The sequence below is a fragment of the Coregonus lavaretus genome, assembly GCF_964263955.1.
Source record: "Coregonus lavaretus genome assembly, chromosome: 27".
NCBI classification, from domain to species: domain Eukaryota; kingdom Metazoa; phylum Chordata; class Actinopteri; order Salmoniformes; family Salmonidae; genus Coregonus; species Coregonus lavaretus.
The window spans coordinates 41,054,227-41,073,213 of NC_140014.1; the positions used below are offsets into that span (position 1 = coordinate 41,054,227).

Sequence of the window (18,987 nt, forward strand, 5' to 3'; positions counted from 1 at the left end):
AAATAGAAAAAATCGGTTCCCTAGATCCAGCGTGCATGGTAGGCAGAGATTATTGCACCTTCTGACCAATAAAATGCTTTAAAAATGCAATCCTCCCCCTACTTGTCATGCTGGGCAAGCTACATAGGCACATAAAAACACTGAAGTATACCTCACATAGCCACAGGTTCCAGACAGACACACAGTAACAGGTTCCATACAGACAGACAGCAGTAACAGGTTCCAGACAGACCGCAGTAACAGGTTCCAGACAGACAGCAGTAACAGGTTCCAGACAGACAGCAGTAACAGGTTCCAGACAGACAGCAGTAACAGGTTCCAGACAGACAGCAGTAACAGGTTCCAGACAGACAGACAGCAGTAACAGGTTCCAGACAGACAGCAGTAACAGGTTCCAGACAGACAGCAGTAACAGGTTACAGACAGACAGCAGTAACAGGTTACAGACAGACAGCAGTAACAGGTTCCAGACAGACAGACAGCTAACAGGTTCCAGACAGACAGCAGTAACAGGTTCCAGACAGACAGCAGTAACAGGTTCCAGACAGACAGCAGTAACAGATTCCAGACAGACAGCAGTAACAGGTTACAGACAGACAGCAGTAACAGGTTACAGACAGACCGCAGTAACAGGTTACAGACAGACAGCAGTAACAGGTTCCAGACAGACAGCAGTAACAGGTTACAGACAGACCGCAGTAACAGGTTACAGACAGACAGCAGTAACAGGTTCCAGACAGACAGCAGTAACAGGTTCCATACAGACAGCAGTAACAGGTTCCAGACAGACAGCTGTAACAGGTTCCAGACAGACAGCAGTAACAGGTTCCAGACAGACAGCAGTAACAGGTTCCAGACAGACAGCAGTAACAGGTTCCAGACAGACAGCAGTAACAGGTTCCAGACAGACAGCAGTAACAGGTTCCAGACAGACAGCAGTAACAGGTTCCAGACAGACACACAGTAACAGGTTCCATACAGACAGCAGTAACAGGTTCCAGACAGACAGCAGTAACAGGTTCCAGACAGACAGCAGTAACAGGTTCCAGACAGACAGCAGTAACAGGTTCCAGACAGACAGCAGTAACAGGTTCCAGACAGACAGCAGTAACAGGTTCCAGACAGACAGCAGTAACAGGTTCCAGACAGACAGCAGTAACAGGTTCTGATGAGTAATGACCCTACAATTGATGAGTAAAACCATAGTGAAACAGAGCAAAACGTCTGTCAGCTCAACTGGTTTTAAGTATGCTCCCTCTAATTCTCCCATTTCACACTCACTCTGTCTCTCTTTCTCCCCCCTCCCGGAGGACCTGAGCCCTAGGACCATGCCTCAGGATTACCTGGCCTGATGACTCCTGGCTGGTTGTGCTACTGATCCAGTTTCTGCTGTTATGCCTGTGACTATGGAACCTTGACCTGTTCACCAGACGTGCTACCTTGTCCCGGACCTGCTGTTTTTGACCCTCTCCCTCTTCCTCTCTGTCTCTGTCTCTGTCTCTGTCTCTGTCTCTGTCTCTGTCTCTGTCTCTGTCTCTGTCTCTGTCTGTCTCTCTCTGTCTCGCTCTCTCTCTCTCTCTCTCTCTCTCTCTCTCTCTCTCTCTCTCTCTCTCTCCCTCTCTACCTCACCTGCTATCTCGACCTCCGAATGCTCGACTATGACAAGCCAACTGACATCTACTCCTGAGGTGCTGACCTGTTGCACCCTCTACAACCACTGTGATTATTATTTGACCCTGCTGGTCATCTATGAACGTTTGAACATCTTGAAGAACGATCTGGCCTTAATGGCCATGAACTCTTATAATCTCAACCCAGCTCAGCCAGGAGAGGACTGGCCACCCCTCAGAGCCTGGTTCCTCTCTAGGTTTCTTCCTAGGTTCCTGCCTTTCTAGGGAGTTTTTCCTAGCCACCGTGCTTCTACATTTGCATTGCTTACTCTCTGGGCTTTTAGGCTGGATTTCTGTATAAGCACTTTGTGACATCTGCTGATGTAAAAAGGGCTTTATAAATAAATGTGATTTGATTTGATTCCCAGTATAGAGTTCAATGGGGGGGGTCAGTATAGAGTTGAATGGGGGATGGAGGTATTACCTGTATAGAATTGAATGGCTAGGTGGAGGTATTCTTGGTATAGAGTTGAATTGGGAGTAGAGGTATTCCCAGTATAGGATTGAATGGGGGGTAGAGCTTTTCCCAGTATAGAGTTGAGTCGGGGTGGAGGTATTCTCAGCATAGGATTTAATGGGGGGTGGAGGTATTCCCAGTAAAGAGTTGAGTCGGGGTGGAGGTATTCCCAGGAAAGAGTTGAATGGGGGTGTAGGTATTCCCAGTAAAGAGTTGAATGGGGGTGTAGGTATTCCCAGTAAAGAGTTGAATGGGGGTGGAGGTATTCACAGTAAAGAGTTGAATGGGGGTGTAGGTATTCCCAGTAAAGAGTTGAATGGGGGTGGAGGTATTCCCAGTAAAGAGTTGAATGGGGGTGGAGGTATTCACAGTAAAGAGTTGAATGGGGGTGGAGGTATTCACAGTAAAGAGTTGAATGGGGGTGTAGGTATTCACAGTTTAGGGTTTAATGGGGGGGGGGGGGGGGGGGGGGTAACAACTGGTGCACCTACCATACCCCGTTCAAAGGCACTTAAATATTTTGTCTTGCCCGTTCACCCTCTGAATGGCACACACACAATCCATGCCTCAATTTTCTCAAGGCTTAAAAATCATTATTTAACCTGTCTCCTACTCCTACCCTTCATCTACACAGACATCAATAGGGGACCATAGCTTTCACCTGGATTCACCTGGTCAGTCTATGTCATGGAAAGAGCAGGTGTTCTCAACGTTTTGTCCACTCTAACATGCTGACATGGGCTCACCATTACCAATGACACGGGAGAGCATATTTTCACCAAGTCTAATGCCTGTCAATTTGCACGTGTATTATTGAAAACACATATCACGGTACCACTAGGTGGTGTTCATTCAGCAGTTTGCCCACGAACGGCTAAATGAACACTGTCTTGAGTTTGCTTTCCTCACATGGAGCAGCAGATTTCTCCACAGATAAATCCCACCATAATAAAGTACAGATTTCATCCAACGTTTCTGATCCTTTAAATCTGTGTTCAGTCTCATCTCCTTCTCTTCGGGCATAACTGGCCAGTATTCCATGGCTGTCAGACAACTTACCCCAAGACAAATTCCAAAATGGACGAACATATGACTTTGACTCTAATCCACAGGATGTCAAGACTCAGCTGTCCCAAACCATACCGATATTCAGCAATAACATACTGATTGCAGACAGACCTTACTTTAACAAAGGGGGAAAAAAGCATACGGAGTACAGTCTCCTATCCCGTAGACCTAGAAGACACAACAGTGTCATCGGTGACCTGCTGACAGCAGCCACTACTGCAACTAATGAATGTCTATTACTCTCCCTGCCTGGACCGATGCATGAATTCGACTTCCTTAACGTATTTAATGGCTTTGACAATAACTGGAAGGCCTTCGTTTTCACCAAAGTATATGACCCTACAATGAACCGCAATTATGACCTAAAAATAACCGTTAAACCCACTAAACAGCAGGTGTTTGAATCCTTCAGAACTGTCAGTCTATTCATATCTACAGTATATATCTTTGTACAAACACAGAGTGCTTTGACTGTATGGCAATTCATTTGAATCCCTGTCTAGATGAATACTGACAGTGACTTCCTTCAGGTCAAGCTGAGCTAAAGAAACCTAACTGGCCTCCTGTATCTGTAGTGCAAAGAAAGGACTGCCTCCTCGACTCTCTACACTTCTCTACAATCTCACTTTCTCTCTCTTTTACCCTCGGGCCTCTTTCTCTTAAGTTCCTCTGACCTTCTAGCCAACCCCCCTCTCTCTCTATCCCATCTTCTCTGGCTCTTACCTCTCCCTCTATTACAGACCCATGTCTCTGTCTACATCATTGACCATCAGCTGTTAGCTGTTGAGTGTGGTTTAGTGATACGCTGCAGGTTTCAAATAAAATACATTTGTTTAAATTGTGTGCAGTGTACCAGGTGGATATTGATGCATTCTTTCATTCACTTCTAGTTTTTGGAATGCCAGGTGTGTCCATGTTTAGTTCTGTTGAAAAAAAGAAAAGAAAAAGGAAGCAGCTATCTGAAGGCCCAGTGCCCATCGAGTATGGGGAACTCTGACCCAGTGTCCATTGGGTATGGGGAACTGACCCAGGGTATGGGGAACTGACCCAGGGTATGGGGAACTGACCCAGGGTATGGGGAACTGACCCAGGGTGTGGGGAACTGACCCAGGGTATGGGGAACTGACCCAGGGTATGGGGAACTGACCCAGGGTATGGGGAACTGACCCAGGGTGTGGGGAACTGACCCAGGGTATGGGGAACTGACCCAGGGTATGGGGAACTGACCCAGGGTATGGGGAACTGACCCAGGGTATGGGGAACTCTGGTGCCTCAAAGCCAGAGCAGGGGGTGAGTTAGTGCCACAACAAACACAACACATGTTAACAGAATATTATATAAATAATAAGAGTGAATAATAGTGCTTTGAAGGCGTTCAGAAATGAATGTCGAACACGCCCATATCTGAGCGTGTGGGAGAAAATGAAATACAATTCCTCACCAATGGCGGGCAGACTTTGGCCATTCATTCCTCCACGGACCAATAGGTTTATTGTTTATTTCACTTTTGTTTACTATCTACTCCACTTGCTTTGGCAATGTTAACATACGTTTCCCATGACAATAAAGCCCTTAAAATGAATTTAATTGAGAGAAAGAGTGAGAGAGAGAGAGAGAGAGAGAGAGAGACAGAGAGAGAGAGAGAGAGAGAGAGAGAGAGAGAGAGAGAGAGAGAGAGAGAGAGAGAGAGAGAGAGAGAGAGAGAGAGAATATATTATAATTCCCCAACAGTCGAGGGCGCACTTCGCCCATTCAATCCTACACAGCAGACCGACAGGTTCAGCTGTTGACAACAGAGTCTCTTTGTTCGGAAGCGGCGCCCTACGCAGGCCGGTGGCATTGTAGCCCCGCCCATGACACTCACGCCACAGACACCAGTTACAGTATCAAATACAGACCAGCATTGATTAGAACAGCCATCTCGGAAACACCCTACACTTTACTGTGTGATTCTTCCATAAAAAAACGAAACCGCATTTGACAGATTGCTGCATAGAAAACATGGACATAACACTGCCTATTAATAAGACATGAAGGTTCATACATGCCTAATATACCTACTAGGCCTAGCCTACCTGTTTGTTAGCCTACCTGTTTGTTGACCTAGCCTACCTGTTTGTTGACCTAGCCTACCTGTTTGTTGACCTAGCCCACCTGTTTGTTAGCCTACCTGTTTGTTGACCTAGCCCACCTGTTTGTTAGCCTACCTGTTTGTTGACCTAGCCTACCTGTTTGTTGAACTAGCCGACCTGTTTGTTAGCCCACCTGTTTGTTGACCTAGCCTACCTGTTTGTTGACCTAGCCCACCTGTTTGTTAGCCTACCTGTTTGTTGACCTAGCCCCACCTGTTTGTTAGCCTACCTGTTTGTTGACCTAGCCTACCTGTTTGTTAGCCTACCTGTTTGTTAACCCACCATTTTGTTAGCCTACCTGTTGGCTGAAAGTGGCAAAGGGTTAGTGGCTCAGACAGTGGCCAGATGGAGAATATCCACGCATGGTCTTTAGTTCATATCATTCGTTTATTGCATTTTAAAGGTCTCACCAGAACCCATGATTATTGCCTATAATGGCCTTATAATATTGACTATCACTCAGTCAATATGAATTCTCTATCTAAACAGTGTCACAAAGAATTTGCAGTTTACAATTGCATCAATTAACTTAGGCTAACTTTTCCTCTTTTGCTTGTTGAAATAGTTTCAATATCTCTTACAAAGAAGTTGAGAGTTCCTGATCTGTGAATGGTTGTCTTTACTCAGTGTATTTACTCAGTAAAACCTGTGACAGAGCAGCTAAAGGAAAACAAACGGAATTGTCTGTCCGACTGTTGCCACGTTCAAGTGCTAGTCGAAACTAGGAAATGTCTTACTTGTTAATTGGTTGAACGTGTCATGTGTATAACTACAACCAGTTAGCAAGTCGGACATTACCGAGTTTCCTAGTTCCGATGAGCACTTGAACGCGGCACGTATCCACACCCCTAAAACTTGTTCTAATTTTCTGCTTGGAGGAAGCGGCGCTTTCCTCCCCCTGTCGCTCTTTACGGCGGGCATACAAAATAACTAACAAACTATTCTGTTGTGGGAAAACTAGGCAATTGTCGTCCCAGAAGATTGAGAAATCGTTTCGGCAGAATAGCACGTTGTAACAACATAGTTGTAAGAAGAGACGCCAGAGTGGATCGTTTTGAGCTGGAGTAGCCTAGTCTGTTTTGTTTACATTGGGATTGTTTTGATGCGGGGTGTTTTCACGGAGACGTCTTTGCGTGGAAAACGACTATAAATGCTGAAACGATGGCAATGCAGGTAGGATAGTTTCTTCAGCGTGTCATGGTGCGCTTTATTGAATGGTAGACAACGTTAATTGAGCTTTTTTTTGTCATACAGAATATGCGCTATTGGGCAGGTTTCATTGACGTGTAGTGTAGATTGCACGGTAATAACTTTTATAACCTTAAAGAGAACATGTTTATAAACTGAACCAATGTCATACAAGATATGGATTGATGCCATGTGGATAGACAGATTAAACAACACGTATGTATGTATATATATATATATATATATATATATATATATATATATACATACATACATACACAGTTGAAGTCGGAAGTTTACATACACGTTAGCCGAATACATTTAAACTCATTTTTTCACAATTCCTGACATTTAATCCTAGTAAAAATTCCCTGTTTTAGGTCAGTTAGGATCACCACTTTATTTAAAAAATGTCAAATGTCAGAATAATAGTAGAGAGAATGATTTGTTTCAGCTTTTATTTCTTTCATCACATTCCCAGTGGGTCAGAAGTTTACATATACACTCAATTAGTATTTGGTAGCATTGCCTTTAAATTGTTTAACTTGGGTCAAATGTTTCGGGAAGCCTTCCCACAATAAGTTGTGTGAATTTTGGCCCATTCCTCCTGACAAAGCTGGTGTAACTGAGTCAGGTTTGTAGGCCTCCTTGCTCGCACATGCTTTTTCAGTTGTGCCCACACATTTTCTATAAGATTGAGGTCAGGGCTTTGTGATGGCCACTCCAATACCTTGACTTTGTTGTCCTTAAGCCATTTTGCCACAACTTTGGAATTATGCTTGGGGTCAATGTCCATTTGGAAGACCCTTTTGCGACCAAGCTTTAACTTCCTGACTGATGTCTTGATGTTGCTTCAATATATCCACATAATTTTCCTTCCTCATGATGCCATCTATTTTGTGAAGTGCACCAGTCCCTCCTGCAGCAAAGCAACCCCACAGCATGATGCTGCCACCCCAATGCTTCACGGTTGGGATGGTGTTCTTCGGCTTGAAAGCATCCCCCTTTTTCCTCCAAACATAACGATGGTCATTATGGCCAAACAGTTATATTTTTGTTTAATCAGACCAGAGGACATTTCTCCAAAAAGTACGCTCTTTGTCCCCATGTGCAGTTGCAAACCATAGTCTGGCTTTTTTATGGCGGTTTTGGAGCAGTGGCTTCTTCCTTGCTGAGCAGCCTTTCAGGTTATGTCGATAGGACTCGTTTTACTGTGGATATAGATATTTCTGTACCTGTTTCCTCCAGCATCTTCACAATGTCCTTTGCTGTTGTTCTGGGATTGATTTGCACTTTTCGCATCAAAGTACGTTCATCTCTAGGAGACAGAACGCGTCTCCTTCCTGAGTGGTATGACAGCTGCGTGGTCCCATGGTGTTTATACTTGCATACTATTGTTTGTACAGATGAACGTGGTACCTTCAGGCATTTGGAAATTGCTCCCAAGGATGAACCAGACTTGTGGAGGTCTACAATTTTTTTTCTGAGGTCTTGGCTGATTTCTTTTGATTTTCCCATGATGTCAAGCAAAGAGGCACTGAGTTTGAAGGTAGGCCTTGAAATAAATTCACAGGTACACCTCCAATTGACTCAAATTATGTCAATTAGCCTATCATAAGCTTCTAAAGCCATGACATCATTTTCTGGAATTTTCCAAGCTGTTTAAAGGCACAGTCAACTTTGTGTATGTAAACTTCTGACCCACTGGAATTGTGATACAGTGAATTATAAATGAAATAATCTGTCTGTAAACAATTGTTTGAAAAATTACTTGTGTCATGCACAAAGTAGATGTCCTAACCGACTTGCCAAAACTATAGTTTGTTAACAAGAAATTTGTGGAGTGGTTGAAAAACGAGTTTTAATGACTCCAACCTAAGTGTGTGTAAACTTCCGACTTCAACTGTATTTACATGTTTAGCTTTCAGTCTACTGTGAACTGCTTTCTGTAGGTTTTAGGAAACCGTTTTAGAGAGGGAGGCAGAGTGCGTTTTGTGTTTGACACAGTGTGTGTCTCCCAATGGTGTGTATTCTGTACTGTCAGTGCCCTCAGGGAGAACAACACTCAGTCCGACAGTACCATTCAGAGTGGTCCTGAGGTCATCACTGTGTGCTATGACTCAGTCCGACAGTACCATTCAGAGTGGTCCTGAGGTCATCACTGTGTGCTATGACTCAGTCCGACAGTACCATTCAGAGTGGTCCTGAGGTCATCACTGTGTGCTATGACTAGGTCCGACAGTACCATTCAGAGTGGTCCTGAGGTCATCACTGTGTGCTATGACTAGGTCCGACAGTACCATTCAGAGTGGTCCTGAGGTCATCACTGTGTGCTATGACTAGGTCCGACAGTACCATTCAGAGTGGTCCTGAGGTCATCACTGTGTGCTATGACTAGGTCCGACAGTACCATTCAGAGTGGTCCTGAGGTCATCACTGTGTGCTATGACTAGGTCCGACAGTACCATTCAGAGTGGTCCTGAGGTCATCACTGTGTGCTATGACTAGGTCCGACAGTACCATTCAGAGTGGTCCTGAGGTCATCACTGTGTGCTATGACTAGGTCCGACAGTACCATTCAGAGTGGTCCTGAGGTCATCACTGTGTGCTATGACTCAGTCCGACAGTACCATTCAGAGTGGTCCTGAGGTCATCACTGTGTGCTATGACTCAGTCCGACAGTACCATTCAGAGTGGTCCTGAGGTCATCACTGTGTGCTATGACTACGTCCGACAGTACCATTCAGAGTGGTCCTGAGGTCATCACTGTGTGCTATGACTAGGTCCGACAGTACCATTCAGAGTGGTCCTGAGGTCATCACTGTGTGCTATGACTCAGTCCGACAGTACCATTCAGAGTGGTCCTGAGGTCATCACTGTGTGCTATGACTACGTCCGACAGTACCATTCAGAGTGGTCCTGAGGTCATCACTGTGTGTGTGTGTCCATCAGATAGCCTGAGCCTTCCTCTCTGTTTCAGGCCAATGTGATTTACGACTTCAGTGCTGAACCAGGAAACAACGAGTTGACAGTCAGAGAAGGAGAGACCGTCACCATCCTCAACCAGGTACACAAAGGGCTTTTATTTTCTGGCCATAGTCACCTGAAGTACTACAGCGTTACACTTCACACTTTCCTGTCCAGGCTCTGATGAATAACTCTCTCTCTCTCTCTCTCCCTTCTCTCTTCCTCTCTCCCTCTCTCTCTCCCTTCTCTCTTCCTCTCTCCCCTCCCTCTCCCTTCTCTCTTCCTCTCTCTCTCTCTCTCTCCCTCTCTCTTTGTAGATTGTTGGTGGAGGATGGATAGAGGCTCAGAACTCCAGAGGAGAAAGTGGGCTGGTGCCGGAAGACTATTTACAGGTGTGTGTGTCTATGTTCATTACGGATTACACACCATAACAGTGTGAATGACGGTTTTGAACAATCTATATCAAATAAAAATCTTATTGGTCATGTACACATATTTTGCAGATTTTATCGTGGGTGTAGCAAAATGCTTGTGTTTCTAGCTCCAACAGTGTAGTAATACCTAGCTAAATGCTTGTGTTTCTAGCTCCAACAGTGCAGTAATACCTAGCTAAATGCTTGTGTTTCTAGCTCCAACAGTGTAGTAATACCTAGCTAAATGCTTGTGTTTCTAGCTCCAACAGTGCAGTAATACCTACAGTGGGGAAAACAAGTATTTAGTCAGCAACCAATTGTGCAAGTTCTCCCACTTAAAAAGATGAGAGAGGCCTGTAATTTTCATCATAGGTACACGTCAACTATGACAGACAAAATGAGAAGAAAAAAAATCCAGAAAATCACATTGTAGGATTTTTAATGAATTTATTTGCAAATTATGGTGGAAAATAAGTATTTGGTCAATAACAAAAGTTTCTCAATACTTTGTTATATACCCTTTGTTGGCAATGACACAGGTCAAACGTTTTCTGTAAGTCTTCACAAGGTTTTCACACACTGTTGCTGGTATTTTGGCCCATTCCTCCATGCAGATCTCCTCTAGAGCAGTGATGTTTTGGGGCTGTCGCTGGGCAACACGGACTTTCAACTCCCTCCAAAGATTTTCTATGGGGTTGAGATCTGCAGACTGGCTAGGCCACTCCAGGACCTTGAAATGCTTCTTATGAAGCCACTCCTTCGTTGCCCGGGCGGTGTGTTTGGGATCATTGTCATGCTGAAAGACCCAGCCACGTTTCATATTCAATGCCCTTGCTGATGGAAGGAGGTTTTCACTCAAAATCTCACGATACATGGCCCCGTTCATTCTTTCCTTTACACGGATCAGTCGTCCTGGTCCCTTTGCAGAAAAACAGCCCCAAAGCATGATGTTTCCACCCCCATGCTTCACAGTAGGTATGGTGTTCTTTGGATGCAACTCAGCATTCTTTGTCCTCCAAACACGACGAGTTGAGTTTATACCAAAAAGTTCTATTTTGGTTTCATCTGACCATATGACATTCTTCCAATCCTCTTCTGGATCATCCAAATGCACTCTAGCAAACTTCAGACGGGCCTGGACATGTACTGGCTTAAGCAGGGGGACACGTCTGGCACTGCAGGATTTGAGTCCCTGGCGGCGTAGTGTGTTACTGATGGTAGGCTTTGTTACTTTGGTCCCAGCTCTCTGCAGGTCATTCACTAGGTCCCCCCGTGTGTTTCTGGGATTTTTGCTCACCGTTCTTGTGATCATTTTGACCCCACGGGGTGAGATCTTGCATGGAGCCCCAGATCGAGGGAGATTATCAGTGGTCTTGTATGTCTTCCATTTCCTAATAATTGCTCCCACAGTTGATTTCTTCAAACCAAGCTGCTTACCTATTGCAGATTCAGTCTTCCCAGCCTGGTGCAGGTCTACAATTGTGTTTCTGTTGTCCTTTGACAGCTCTTTGGTCTTGGCCATAGTGGAGTTTGGAGTGTGACTGTTTGAGGTTGTGGACAGGTGTCTTTTATACTGATAACAAGTTCAAACAGGTGCCATTAATGCAGGTAACGAGTGGAGGACAGAGGAGCCTCTTATAGAAGAAGTTACAGGTCTGTGAGAGCCAGAAATCTTGCTTGTTTGTAGGTGACCAAATACTTATTTTCCACCATAATTTGCAAATAAATTCATAAAAAATCCTACGATGTGATTTTCTGGAAAAAAAAATCTCAATATGTCTGTCATAGTTGACGTGTACCTATGATGAAAATTACAGGCCTCTCTCATCTTTTTAAGTGGGAGAACTTGCACAATTGGTGGCTGACTAAATACTTTTTTCCCCCACTGTAGCTAAATGCTTGTGTTTCTAGATTCCAACAGTGCAGTAATACCTAACACATGGGTCGGCAACCTTTTTTGTGTGGAGTGCCAATTTACAATTCATAATTTCTAACGATCTGCGTGTGCCAGTTATGATTTTCATATGTGCATTACATCTAATTGTGTCTATGGAATATCTAATTGCCCACAAACAGAAGAATTCAATAGCTCGATAAACAGAGGCTTCGTCCATTAGCACCACGGGCTTGATCTTGGAACACAGATTCTCTTGGTGAATGATACAGTGACATTTAACCATGGTGTGGCCAAACGTATCTTCAATCAGCTTTGCGAATTTCCCCACCATAGCGGGGGCACCGTCAGTTGTAATAGCGAATATGTTTTTAATATCGACATCTCTCTCCTCAAAATGATCTGTGAAGGCTTTTGCTACATCTTCCCTTTTAGTAGTACCATGCAATGGGTTTTAGACAAGGCAGCTCCTCACGTACCTGCTCTGAGTCACAGTATCTTGCAACAACTGCCAGACGTGGAATGTCATTCACATCCACACCCTCATCAAGAGCCACACAGGTGCATCTTTTAACGCTACAGTTTGCTGCGCCTTTACATTTTCAACCATCTCGTTAACGCGCCTTTTCAACAGTTCTGGCAGACACAGGCTTTTATCTTTTGAGATGTCTTTGTTAGGCAATCCATCAAATAAAGCCTAAGAACTACTAAGGAAAGCCTCCTTGATTTGTTCCCCATTCGGGTAAATGGTTTTCCATGTTTAGAAATGCACTGTCTGTAGTTAGCTTTTTGACTGCATGTACTGAAGGAAACACGCTGCTGTGCTTTTCAGACCTGGACACGGCCCTGTTGATTCCTTCAGCCTTCTCCTTCTCCTCCTTCCGTCCGCCTCATCCTTGAAGTTTTTCTCATGTCTCGTTTCAAAATGGCGGCGTACACTTGAAGTCCGACAAACAACAGTTTTACAACAGAGAGCGCAAGCAGACCGGTCCTTCAGTAAAACGAATCCATATTCCTTCGTCCAAGAGGCAATTAAATGAGCGGACATCTGCCTTATTTTTCTTTGCTGATGACATTTTGCGGCCTGAACTTTTTTAAATAACAAAAGAAGGTTTGCTAGCTGCGATGAAAACGAATCTCTCATCTTCAGTGCTGCCTTGTTTTTTTTTTATTTGGCGGGAGAGGCGGGTCATCTTGCGCTGAACTAATAATATGAAACTCCTGCAAAATCATGAAAGCCCATTAGCTAAGGATTAACACACCTTGGGAACTACAACATTGCAGTGAATACATATACATTTTAGTCATTTAGCAGACGCTCTTATCCAGAGCGACTTACAGTTAGTGAGTGCATACATTTTTTTTAGTTTTCATACTGGCCCCCCGTGGGAATCAAACCCACAACCCTGGCGTTGCAAACGCCATGCTCTACCAACTGAGCTACATCCCTGCCGGCCATTCCCTCCCCTACCCTGGACGACGCTGGGCCAATTGTGCGCCGCCCCATGGGTCTCCCGGTCGCGGCCAGCTACGACAGAGCCTGGATTCGAACCAGGATCTCTAGTGGCACAGCTAGCACTGCGATGCAGTGCCTTAGACCACTGCGCCACTCGGAATACCAATGCAATTTCGAAACCAATGCAATTTCAATTATTTTCTAGTTTTTTTTTTTTTTTTTTTTTTATTAACTGGCAAAAAATATTTAATAAACGTCAAGCCAAGTCTTTAAAAAAAAATAATAATAATAATAAAAAAAAAAAATATATATATATATATAATTTTTTGGGGGGTGGTGTGCCATGGCAAATAGCCTTGCGTGCCAAAGGTGGCACGCGTGCCTTAGGTTGGCGAACCCTGACCTAACAATACAAAACAATACACGCATATCCAAAACATTATAAGAAAGGAATTAAGAAATATTCGAATGAGCAATGTCAGAGTCCAGAATATAAATATATATGATGGTGTGTATAGACATTATGGACAGTATATGAATAGAAAAGGTGTGTACAGCAGTAGTTATATAGGATGAGCCTTGACTAGAATACAGTATATACAGTTGAAGTGGGTAAAACTGTATGTAAACATTATTAAAGTGACCAGTGTTCAATGACTATGTACACTAGCGTTCAAAAGTTTAGGGTCAATTAGAAATGTCCTTGTTTTCGAAAGAAAAGCATTTTTTTTTTGCCCATTAAAATAACATCAAATTGATCAGAAATACAGTGTAGACATTGTGAATGTTGTAAATGGCTATTGTAGCTGGAAACGGCTGATTTCTAATGGAACACCTACATAGGCATACAGAGGCCCATTCTCAGCAACCATCAGTCCTGTGTTCCAATGGCACGTTGTGTTTGCTAATCCAAGTTTATCATTTAAAAATGCTAATTGATCATTAGAAAACCCTTTTGCAATTATGTTAGCACAGCTGAAAACTGTTGTGCTGATTTAAGAACCAATAAAACTGGCCTTCTTGAGACTAGTTGAGTATATGGAGCATCAGCAATTGTGGGTTTGATTACAGGCTCAAAATGCCCAGAAACAAATAAATTTCTTCTGAAACTCATCAGTCTATTCTTGTTCTGAGAAATGAAGGCTATTCCATGCGAGAAATTGCCAAGAAACTGAAGATATCGTACAACGCTGTGTACTACTCCCTTCACAGAACAGCGCAAACTGGCTCTAACCAGAATAGAAAGAGGACTGGGAGGCCCCGGTGCACAAATGAGCAAGAGGACAAATACATTAGAGTGTCTAGTTTGAGAAACAGACGCCTCACAGGTCCTCAACTGGCAGCTTCATTAAATAGTACCCGCAAAACACCAGTCTCAACGTCAACAGTGAAGAGGCGACTCCGGGATGCTGACCTTCTAGGCAGAGTTGCAAAGAAAAAGTCCAGTATCTGTGTTCTTTTGCCCATCTTAATCTTTTCTTTTTATTGGCCAGTCAGAGATATGGCTTTTTCTTTGCAACTCTGCCTAGGTCAGCATCCCGGAGTCGCCTCTTCACAGTTGAAGAGTTTCTCCCATTCTTCTCTGCAGATCCTCTCAAGCTCTGTCAGGTTGGATGGGGAGCGTCGCTGCACAGCTATTTTCAGGTCTCTCCAGAGATCGGGTTCAAGTCCGGGCTCTGGCTGGGCCACTCAAGGACATTCAGAGACTTGTCCCGAAGCCACTCCTGCATTGTCTTGGCTGTGTGCTTAGGGTCGTTGTCCTGTTGGAAGGTGAACCTTCACCCCATTCTGAGGTCCTGAGCGCTCTGGAGTATGTTTTCATCATGTATCTCTCTGTACTTTGCTCCATTCATCTTTCCCTCGATCCTGACTAGTGTCCCAGTCCCTGCCGCTGAAGAACATCCCCACAGCATGATGCTGCCACCACCATGCTTCACCGTAGGGATGGTGCCAGGTTTCCTCCAGACGTGATGCTTGGCATTCAGGCCAAAGAGTTCAATCTTGGTTTCATCAGACCTGAAAATTTTGTTTCTCATGGTCAGAGAGTCCTTTGGGTGCCTTTTGGCAAACTCCCAGTGGGCTGTCGTGCCTTTTACTGAGGAGTGGCTTCAGTCTGGCCACTCTACCATAAAGGCCTGATTGGTGGAGTGCTGCAGAGATGGTTGTCCTTCTGGAAGGTTCTCCCATCTCCACAGAGGAACTCTGGAGCTCTGTCAGAGTGACCATTGGGTTCTTGGTCACCTCCCTGACCAAGGCCCTTCTCCCCGATTGCTCAGTTTGGCCGGGCGGCCAGCTCTAGGAAGAGTCTTGGTGATTCCAAACTTCTTCCATTTAAGAATGATGGAGGCCACTGTGTTCTTGGGGACCTTCAATGCTGCAGAAATATTTTGGTACCCTTTCCCAGATCTGTGCCTCGACACAATCCTGTCTCGCAGCTCTAGGACAATTCCTTTGACCTCATGGCTTGGTTTTTGCTCTGAAATGGACTGTCAACTGTGTGACCTTATATAAACAGGTGTGTGCCTTTCCAAATCATGTCAAATCAATTGAATTTACCACAGGTGGACTCCAATCTAGTTGTAGAAACATCTCAAGGATGATCAATGGAAACAGGATTCACCTGAGCTCAATTTCGAGTCTCATAGCAAAGGTTCTGAATACTTATGTAAATCATGTATTTCTGTTTTTGAAAGCCAAGTTAACAAACAGATCACCGACCATTTCGAATCCCACCATACCTTCTCCGCTATGCAATCCGGTTTCCGAGCTGGTCATGGGTGCACCTCAGCCACGCTCAAGGTCCTAAATGATATTATCACCGCGATCGATAAGATAATACTGTGCAGCCGTCTTCATCAACCTGGCCAAGGCTTTCGACTCTGTCAACCACTGCATTCTTATTGGCAGACTAAATAGCCTTGGTTTCTCAAATGACTGCCTCGCCTGGTTCACCAACTACTTCTCAGATAGAGTTCAATGTGTCAATTCGGAGGGCCTGTTGTCTGGACCTATGGCAGTCTCTATGGGGGTGCCACAGGGTTCAATTCTTGGGTCGACTCTTTTCTCTGTGTATATTAATGATGTCGCTCTTGCTGCTGGTGACTCTCAGATCCACCTCTACGCAGACGACACCATTTTGTATACATCTGGCCCTTCATTGGACACTGTGTTAACAAACCTCCAAACGAGCTTCAATGCCATACAACACTCCTTCTGTAGCCTCCAACTGCTATTAAACACTAGTAAAACTAAATGCATGATTTTCAATCGAACGCTGCTGGCACCCGCCCACCCAACTAGAATCACTACTCTCGACGGGTCTGACCTAGAGTATGTGGACAACTACAAATACTTAGGTGTCTGGTTAGACTGTAAACTCTCCTTCCAGACTCACATTAAGCATCTCCAATCCAAAGTTAAATCTAGAATCGGCTTCCTATTTCGCAAACAAAGCCTCCTTCACTCATGCTGCCAAACATGCCTCGTAAAACTGACTATCCTACCGATCCTTGACTTCGGCGATGTAATTTACAAAATAGCTTCCAACACTCTACTCAGCAAATTGGATGTAGTCTATCACAGTGCCATCCGTTTTGTCACCAAAGCCCCATATACTACCCACCATTGTGACCTGTACGCTCTTGTTGGCTGGTCCTCACTACATATTCGTCGCCAAACCCACTGGCTCCAGGTCATCTATAAATCACTGCTAGGCAAATCTCCACCTTATCTTAGCTCATTGGTCACCATAGCAACACCCACCCGTAGTATGCGCTCCAGCAGGTATATCTCACTGGTCATCCCCAAAGCCAACACCTCCTTTGGCCGCCATTCCTTCCAGTTCTCTGCTGCCAATGACTGGAACGAACTGCAAAAATCTCTGAAGCTGGAGACTCTTATCTCCCTCACTAACTTTAAGCATCAGTTGTCAGAGCACCTTACCGATCACTGCACCTGTACACAGCCCTCCTGAAATTAGCCCACTCAACTACCTCATCCCCATATTGTTATTTATTTTGCTCATTTGCACCTCAGTATCTCTATTTGCACATCATCTTCTGCACATCTATCATTCCAGTGTTAATACTAATTGTAATTATTTTGCACTATGGCCTATTTATTGCCTTACCTCCATAACTTACTACATTTGCACGCACTGTATATACAGTGACTAACGATATAACTAACGATATATACAGTGCTATGAAAAAGTATTTGCCCCATTTTCTAATCTTCTCTACTTTTGCATATTTTTTATACTGAATGTTATCAGATCTTCAACCAAAACCTGATATTAGATAAAGGGAACATAAGTGAACAAATTACACAACAATTACATATTTATTTCATTTATTTCATAAACAAAGTTATGCTACACCCAATTCCCCTGTGTGAAAAAGTAATTGCCCCCTTACACTCGATAACAGGTTATGCCACCTTTAGCTGCAATGACTCCAACCAAAATCTTCCTATAGTTGTTGATCAGTCTCTCACGTCGCTGTGGAGGAATTTTGGCCCACTCTTCCATGCAGAACTGCTTTAACTCAGTGCCATGTGGGTTTTCAAGCATGAACTGCTCGTTTCAAGTCCTGCCACAACATCTAAATTGGGATTAGGTCTGGACTTTGACTAGGCCTGTTCTTACTGTGGAATGCAGTGTTTGGTTTTCGCCAGGCATAATGGGACCCATCTCGTCCAAAAAGTTGACTCAAGTTTGCCAAAAAGCACATGGATGATCATCAAGACTCTTGGAAGAACGTTCTATGGACAGATGATTCAAAAGTATAACTCTTTGGACGACATGGTTCCAGTAATGCCTGGCGAAAACCAAACTCTGCATTCCACAGTAAGAACATCATACCAAAGGTCAAGCATGGTGGTGGTGTGATGGTTTGGGGATGCTTTGCTGCCTCAGGACCTGGACGACTTGCCTTAATAGAAGGAACCATGAATTCTGCTCTGTATCAGAGAATTCTACAGGAGAATGTCAGTCCATCCTTCTGTGAGCTGAAGCGCAGCTGGGTCATGCAGCAAGACAATGATCCAAAACACACAATCAAGTCTACATGAAAATTGATAAAAAGCAACAAATTGGAAGTTTTGGAATGGCCTAGTCAAAGTCCAGACCTAATCCAAATTGAGATGTTGTGGCAGGACTTGAAACGAGCAGTTCATGCTTGAAAACCCACACATCACTGAGTTAAAGCAGTTCTGCATGGAAGAGTGGGCCAAAATTCCTCCACAGTGACGTGAGAGACTGATCAACAACTACAGGAAGCATTTGGTTGGAGTCATTGCAGCTAAAGGTGGCACAACCAGTTATTGAGTGTAAGGGGGCAATTACTTTTTCACACAGGGGAATTGGGTGTTGCATAACTTTGTTTATGAAATAAATATGTAATTGTTGTGTTATTTGTTCAGTTATGTTCCCTTTATCTAATATTAGGTTTTGGTTGAACTGATAACATTCAGTATCACAATATGCAAAAGTAGAGAAAATTAGAAAGGGGTCAAATACTTTTTCATAGCACTGTATATTTTCTGTTGTATTTTTGTCTTTATGTTTTGTTTTACCCCATATGTAACTCTGCGTTGTTTTTTATCGCACTACTTTGCTTTATGTTGGCCAGGTCGCAGTTGTAAATGAGAACTTGTTCTCAACTGGCTTACCTGGTTAAATAAAGGTGAATAAAAAATAAAAACAAACAGTAATGCTTTCATCCGGCAGACATGAAAATGATA

General features: G+C 43.9%; 1 protein-coding gene and 1 long non-coding RNA gene across 2 annotated transcripts in view; both read left to right on the forward strand.

The window, feature by feature from the left end:
- Positions 1-6,190: 6,190 nt before the first annotated feature.
- Positions 6,191-9,876, forward strand: LOC311102527. The gene is made up of 3 exons (XR_014610023.1): positions 6,191-6,500; positions 9,496-9,582; positions 9,800-9,876. It is a non-coding gene; the product is annotated as an uncharacterized lncRNA (long non-coding RNA).
- Positions 9,877-18,229: 8,353 nt separating this feature from the next.
- Positions 18,230-18,987, forward strand: part of LOC311103015 (dnaJ homolog subfamily C member 27-like) — a gene marked incomplete at its 5' end in the record, with an annotated part of 7,765 nt that continues 7,007 nt past the window's right edge. The window contains one exon of the mRNA XM_084144509.1: positions 18,230-18,247. Within this exon, the coding sequence (XP_084000635.1) occupies positions 18,230-18,247 (18 nt within the window). The remainder of the gene's footprint in view (positions 18,248-18,987) is intronic.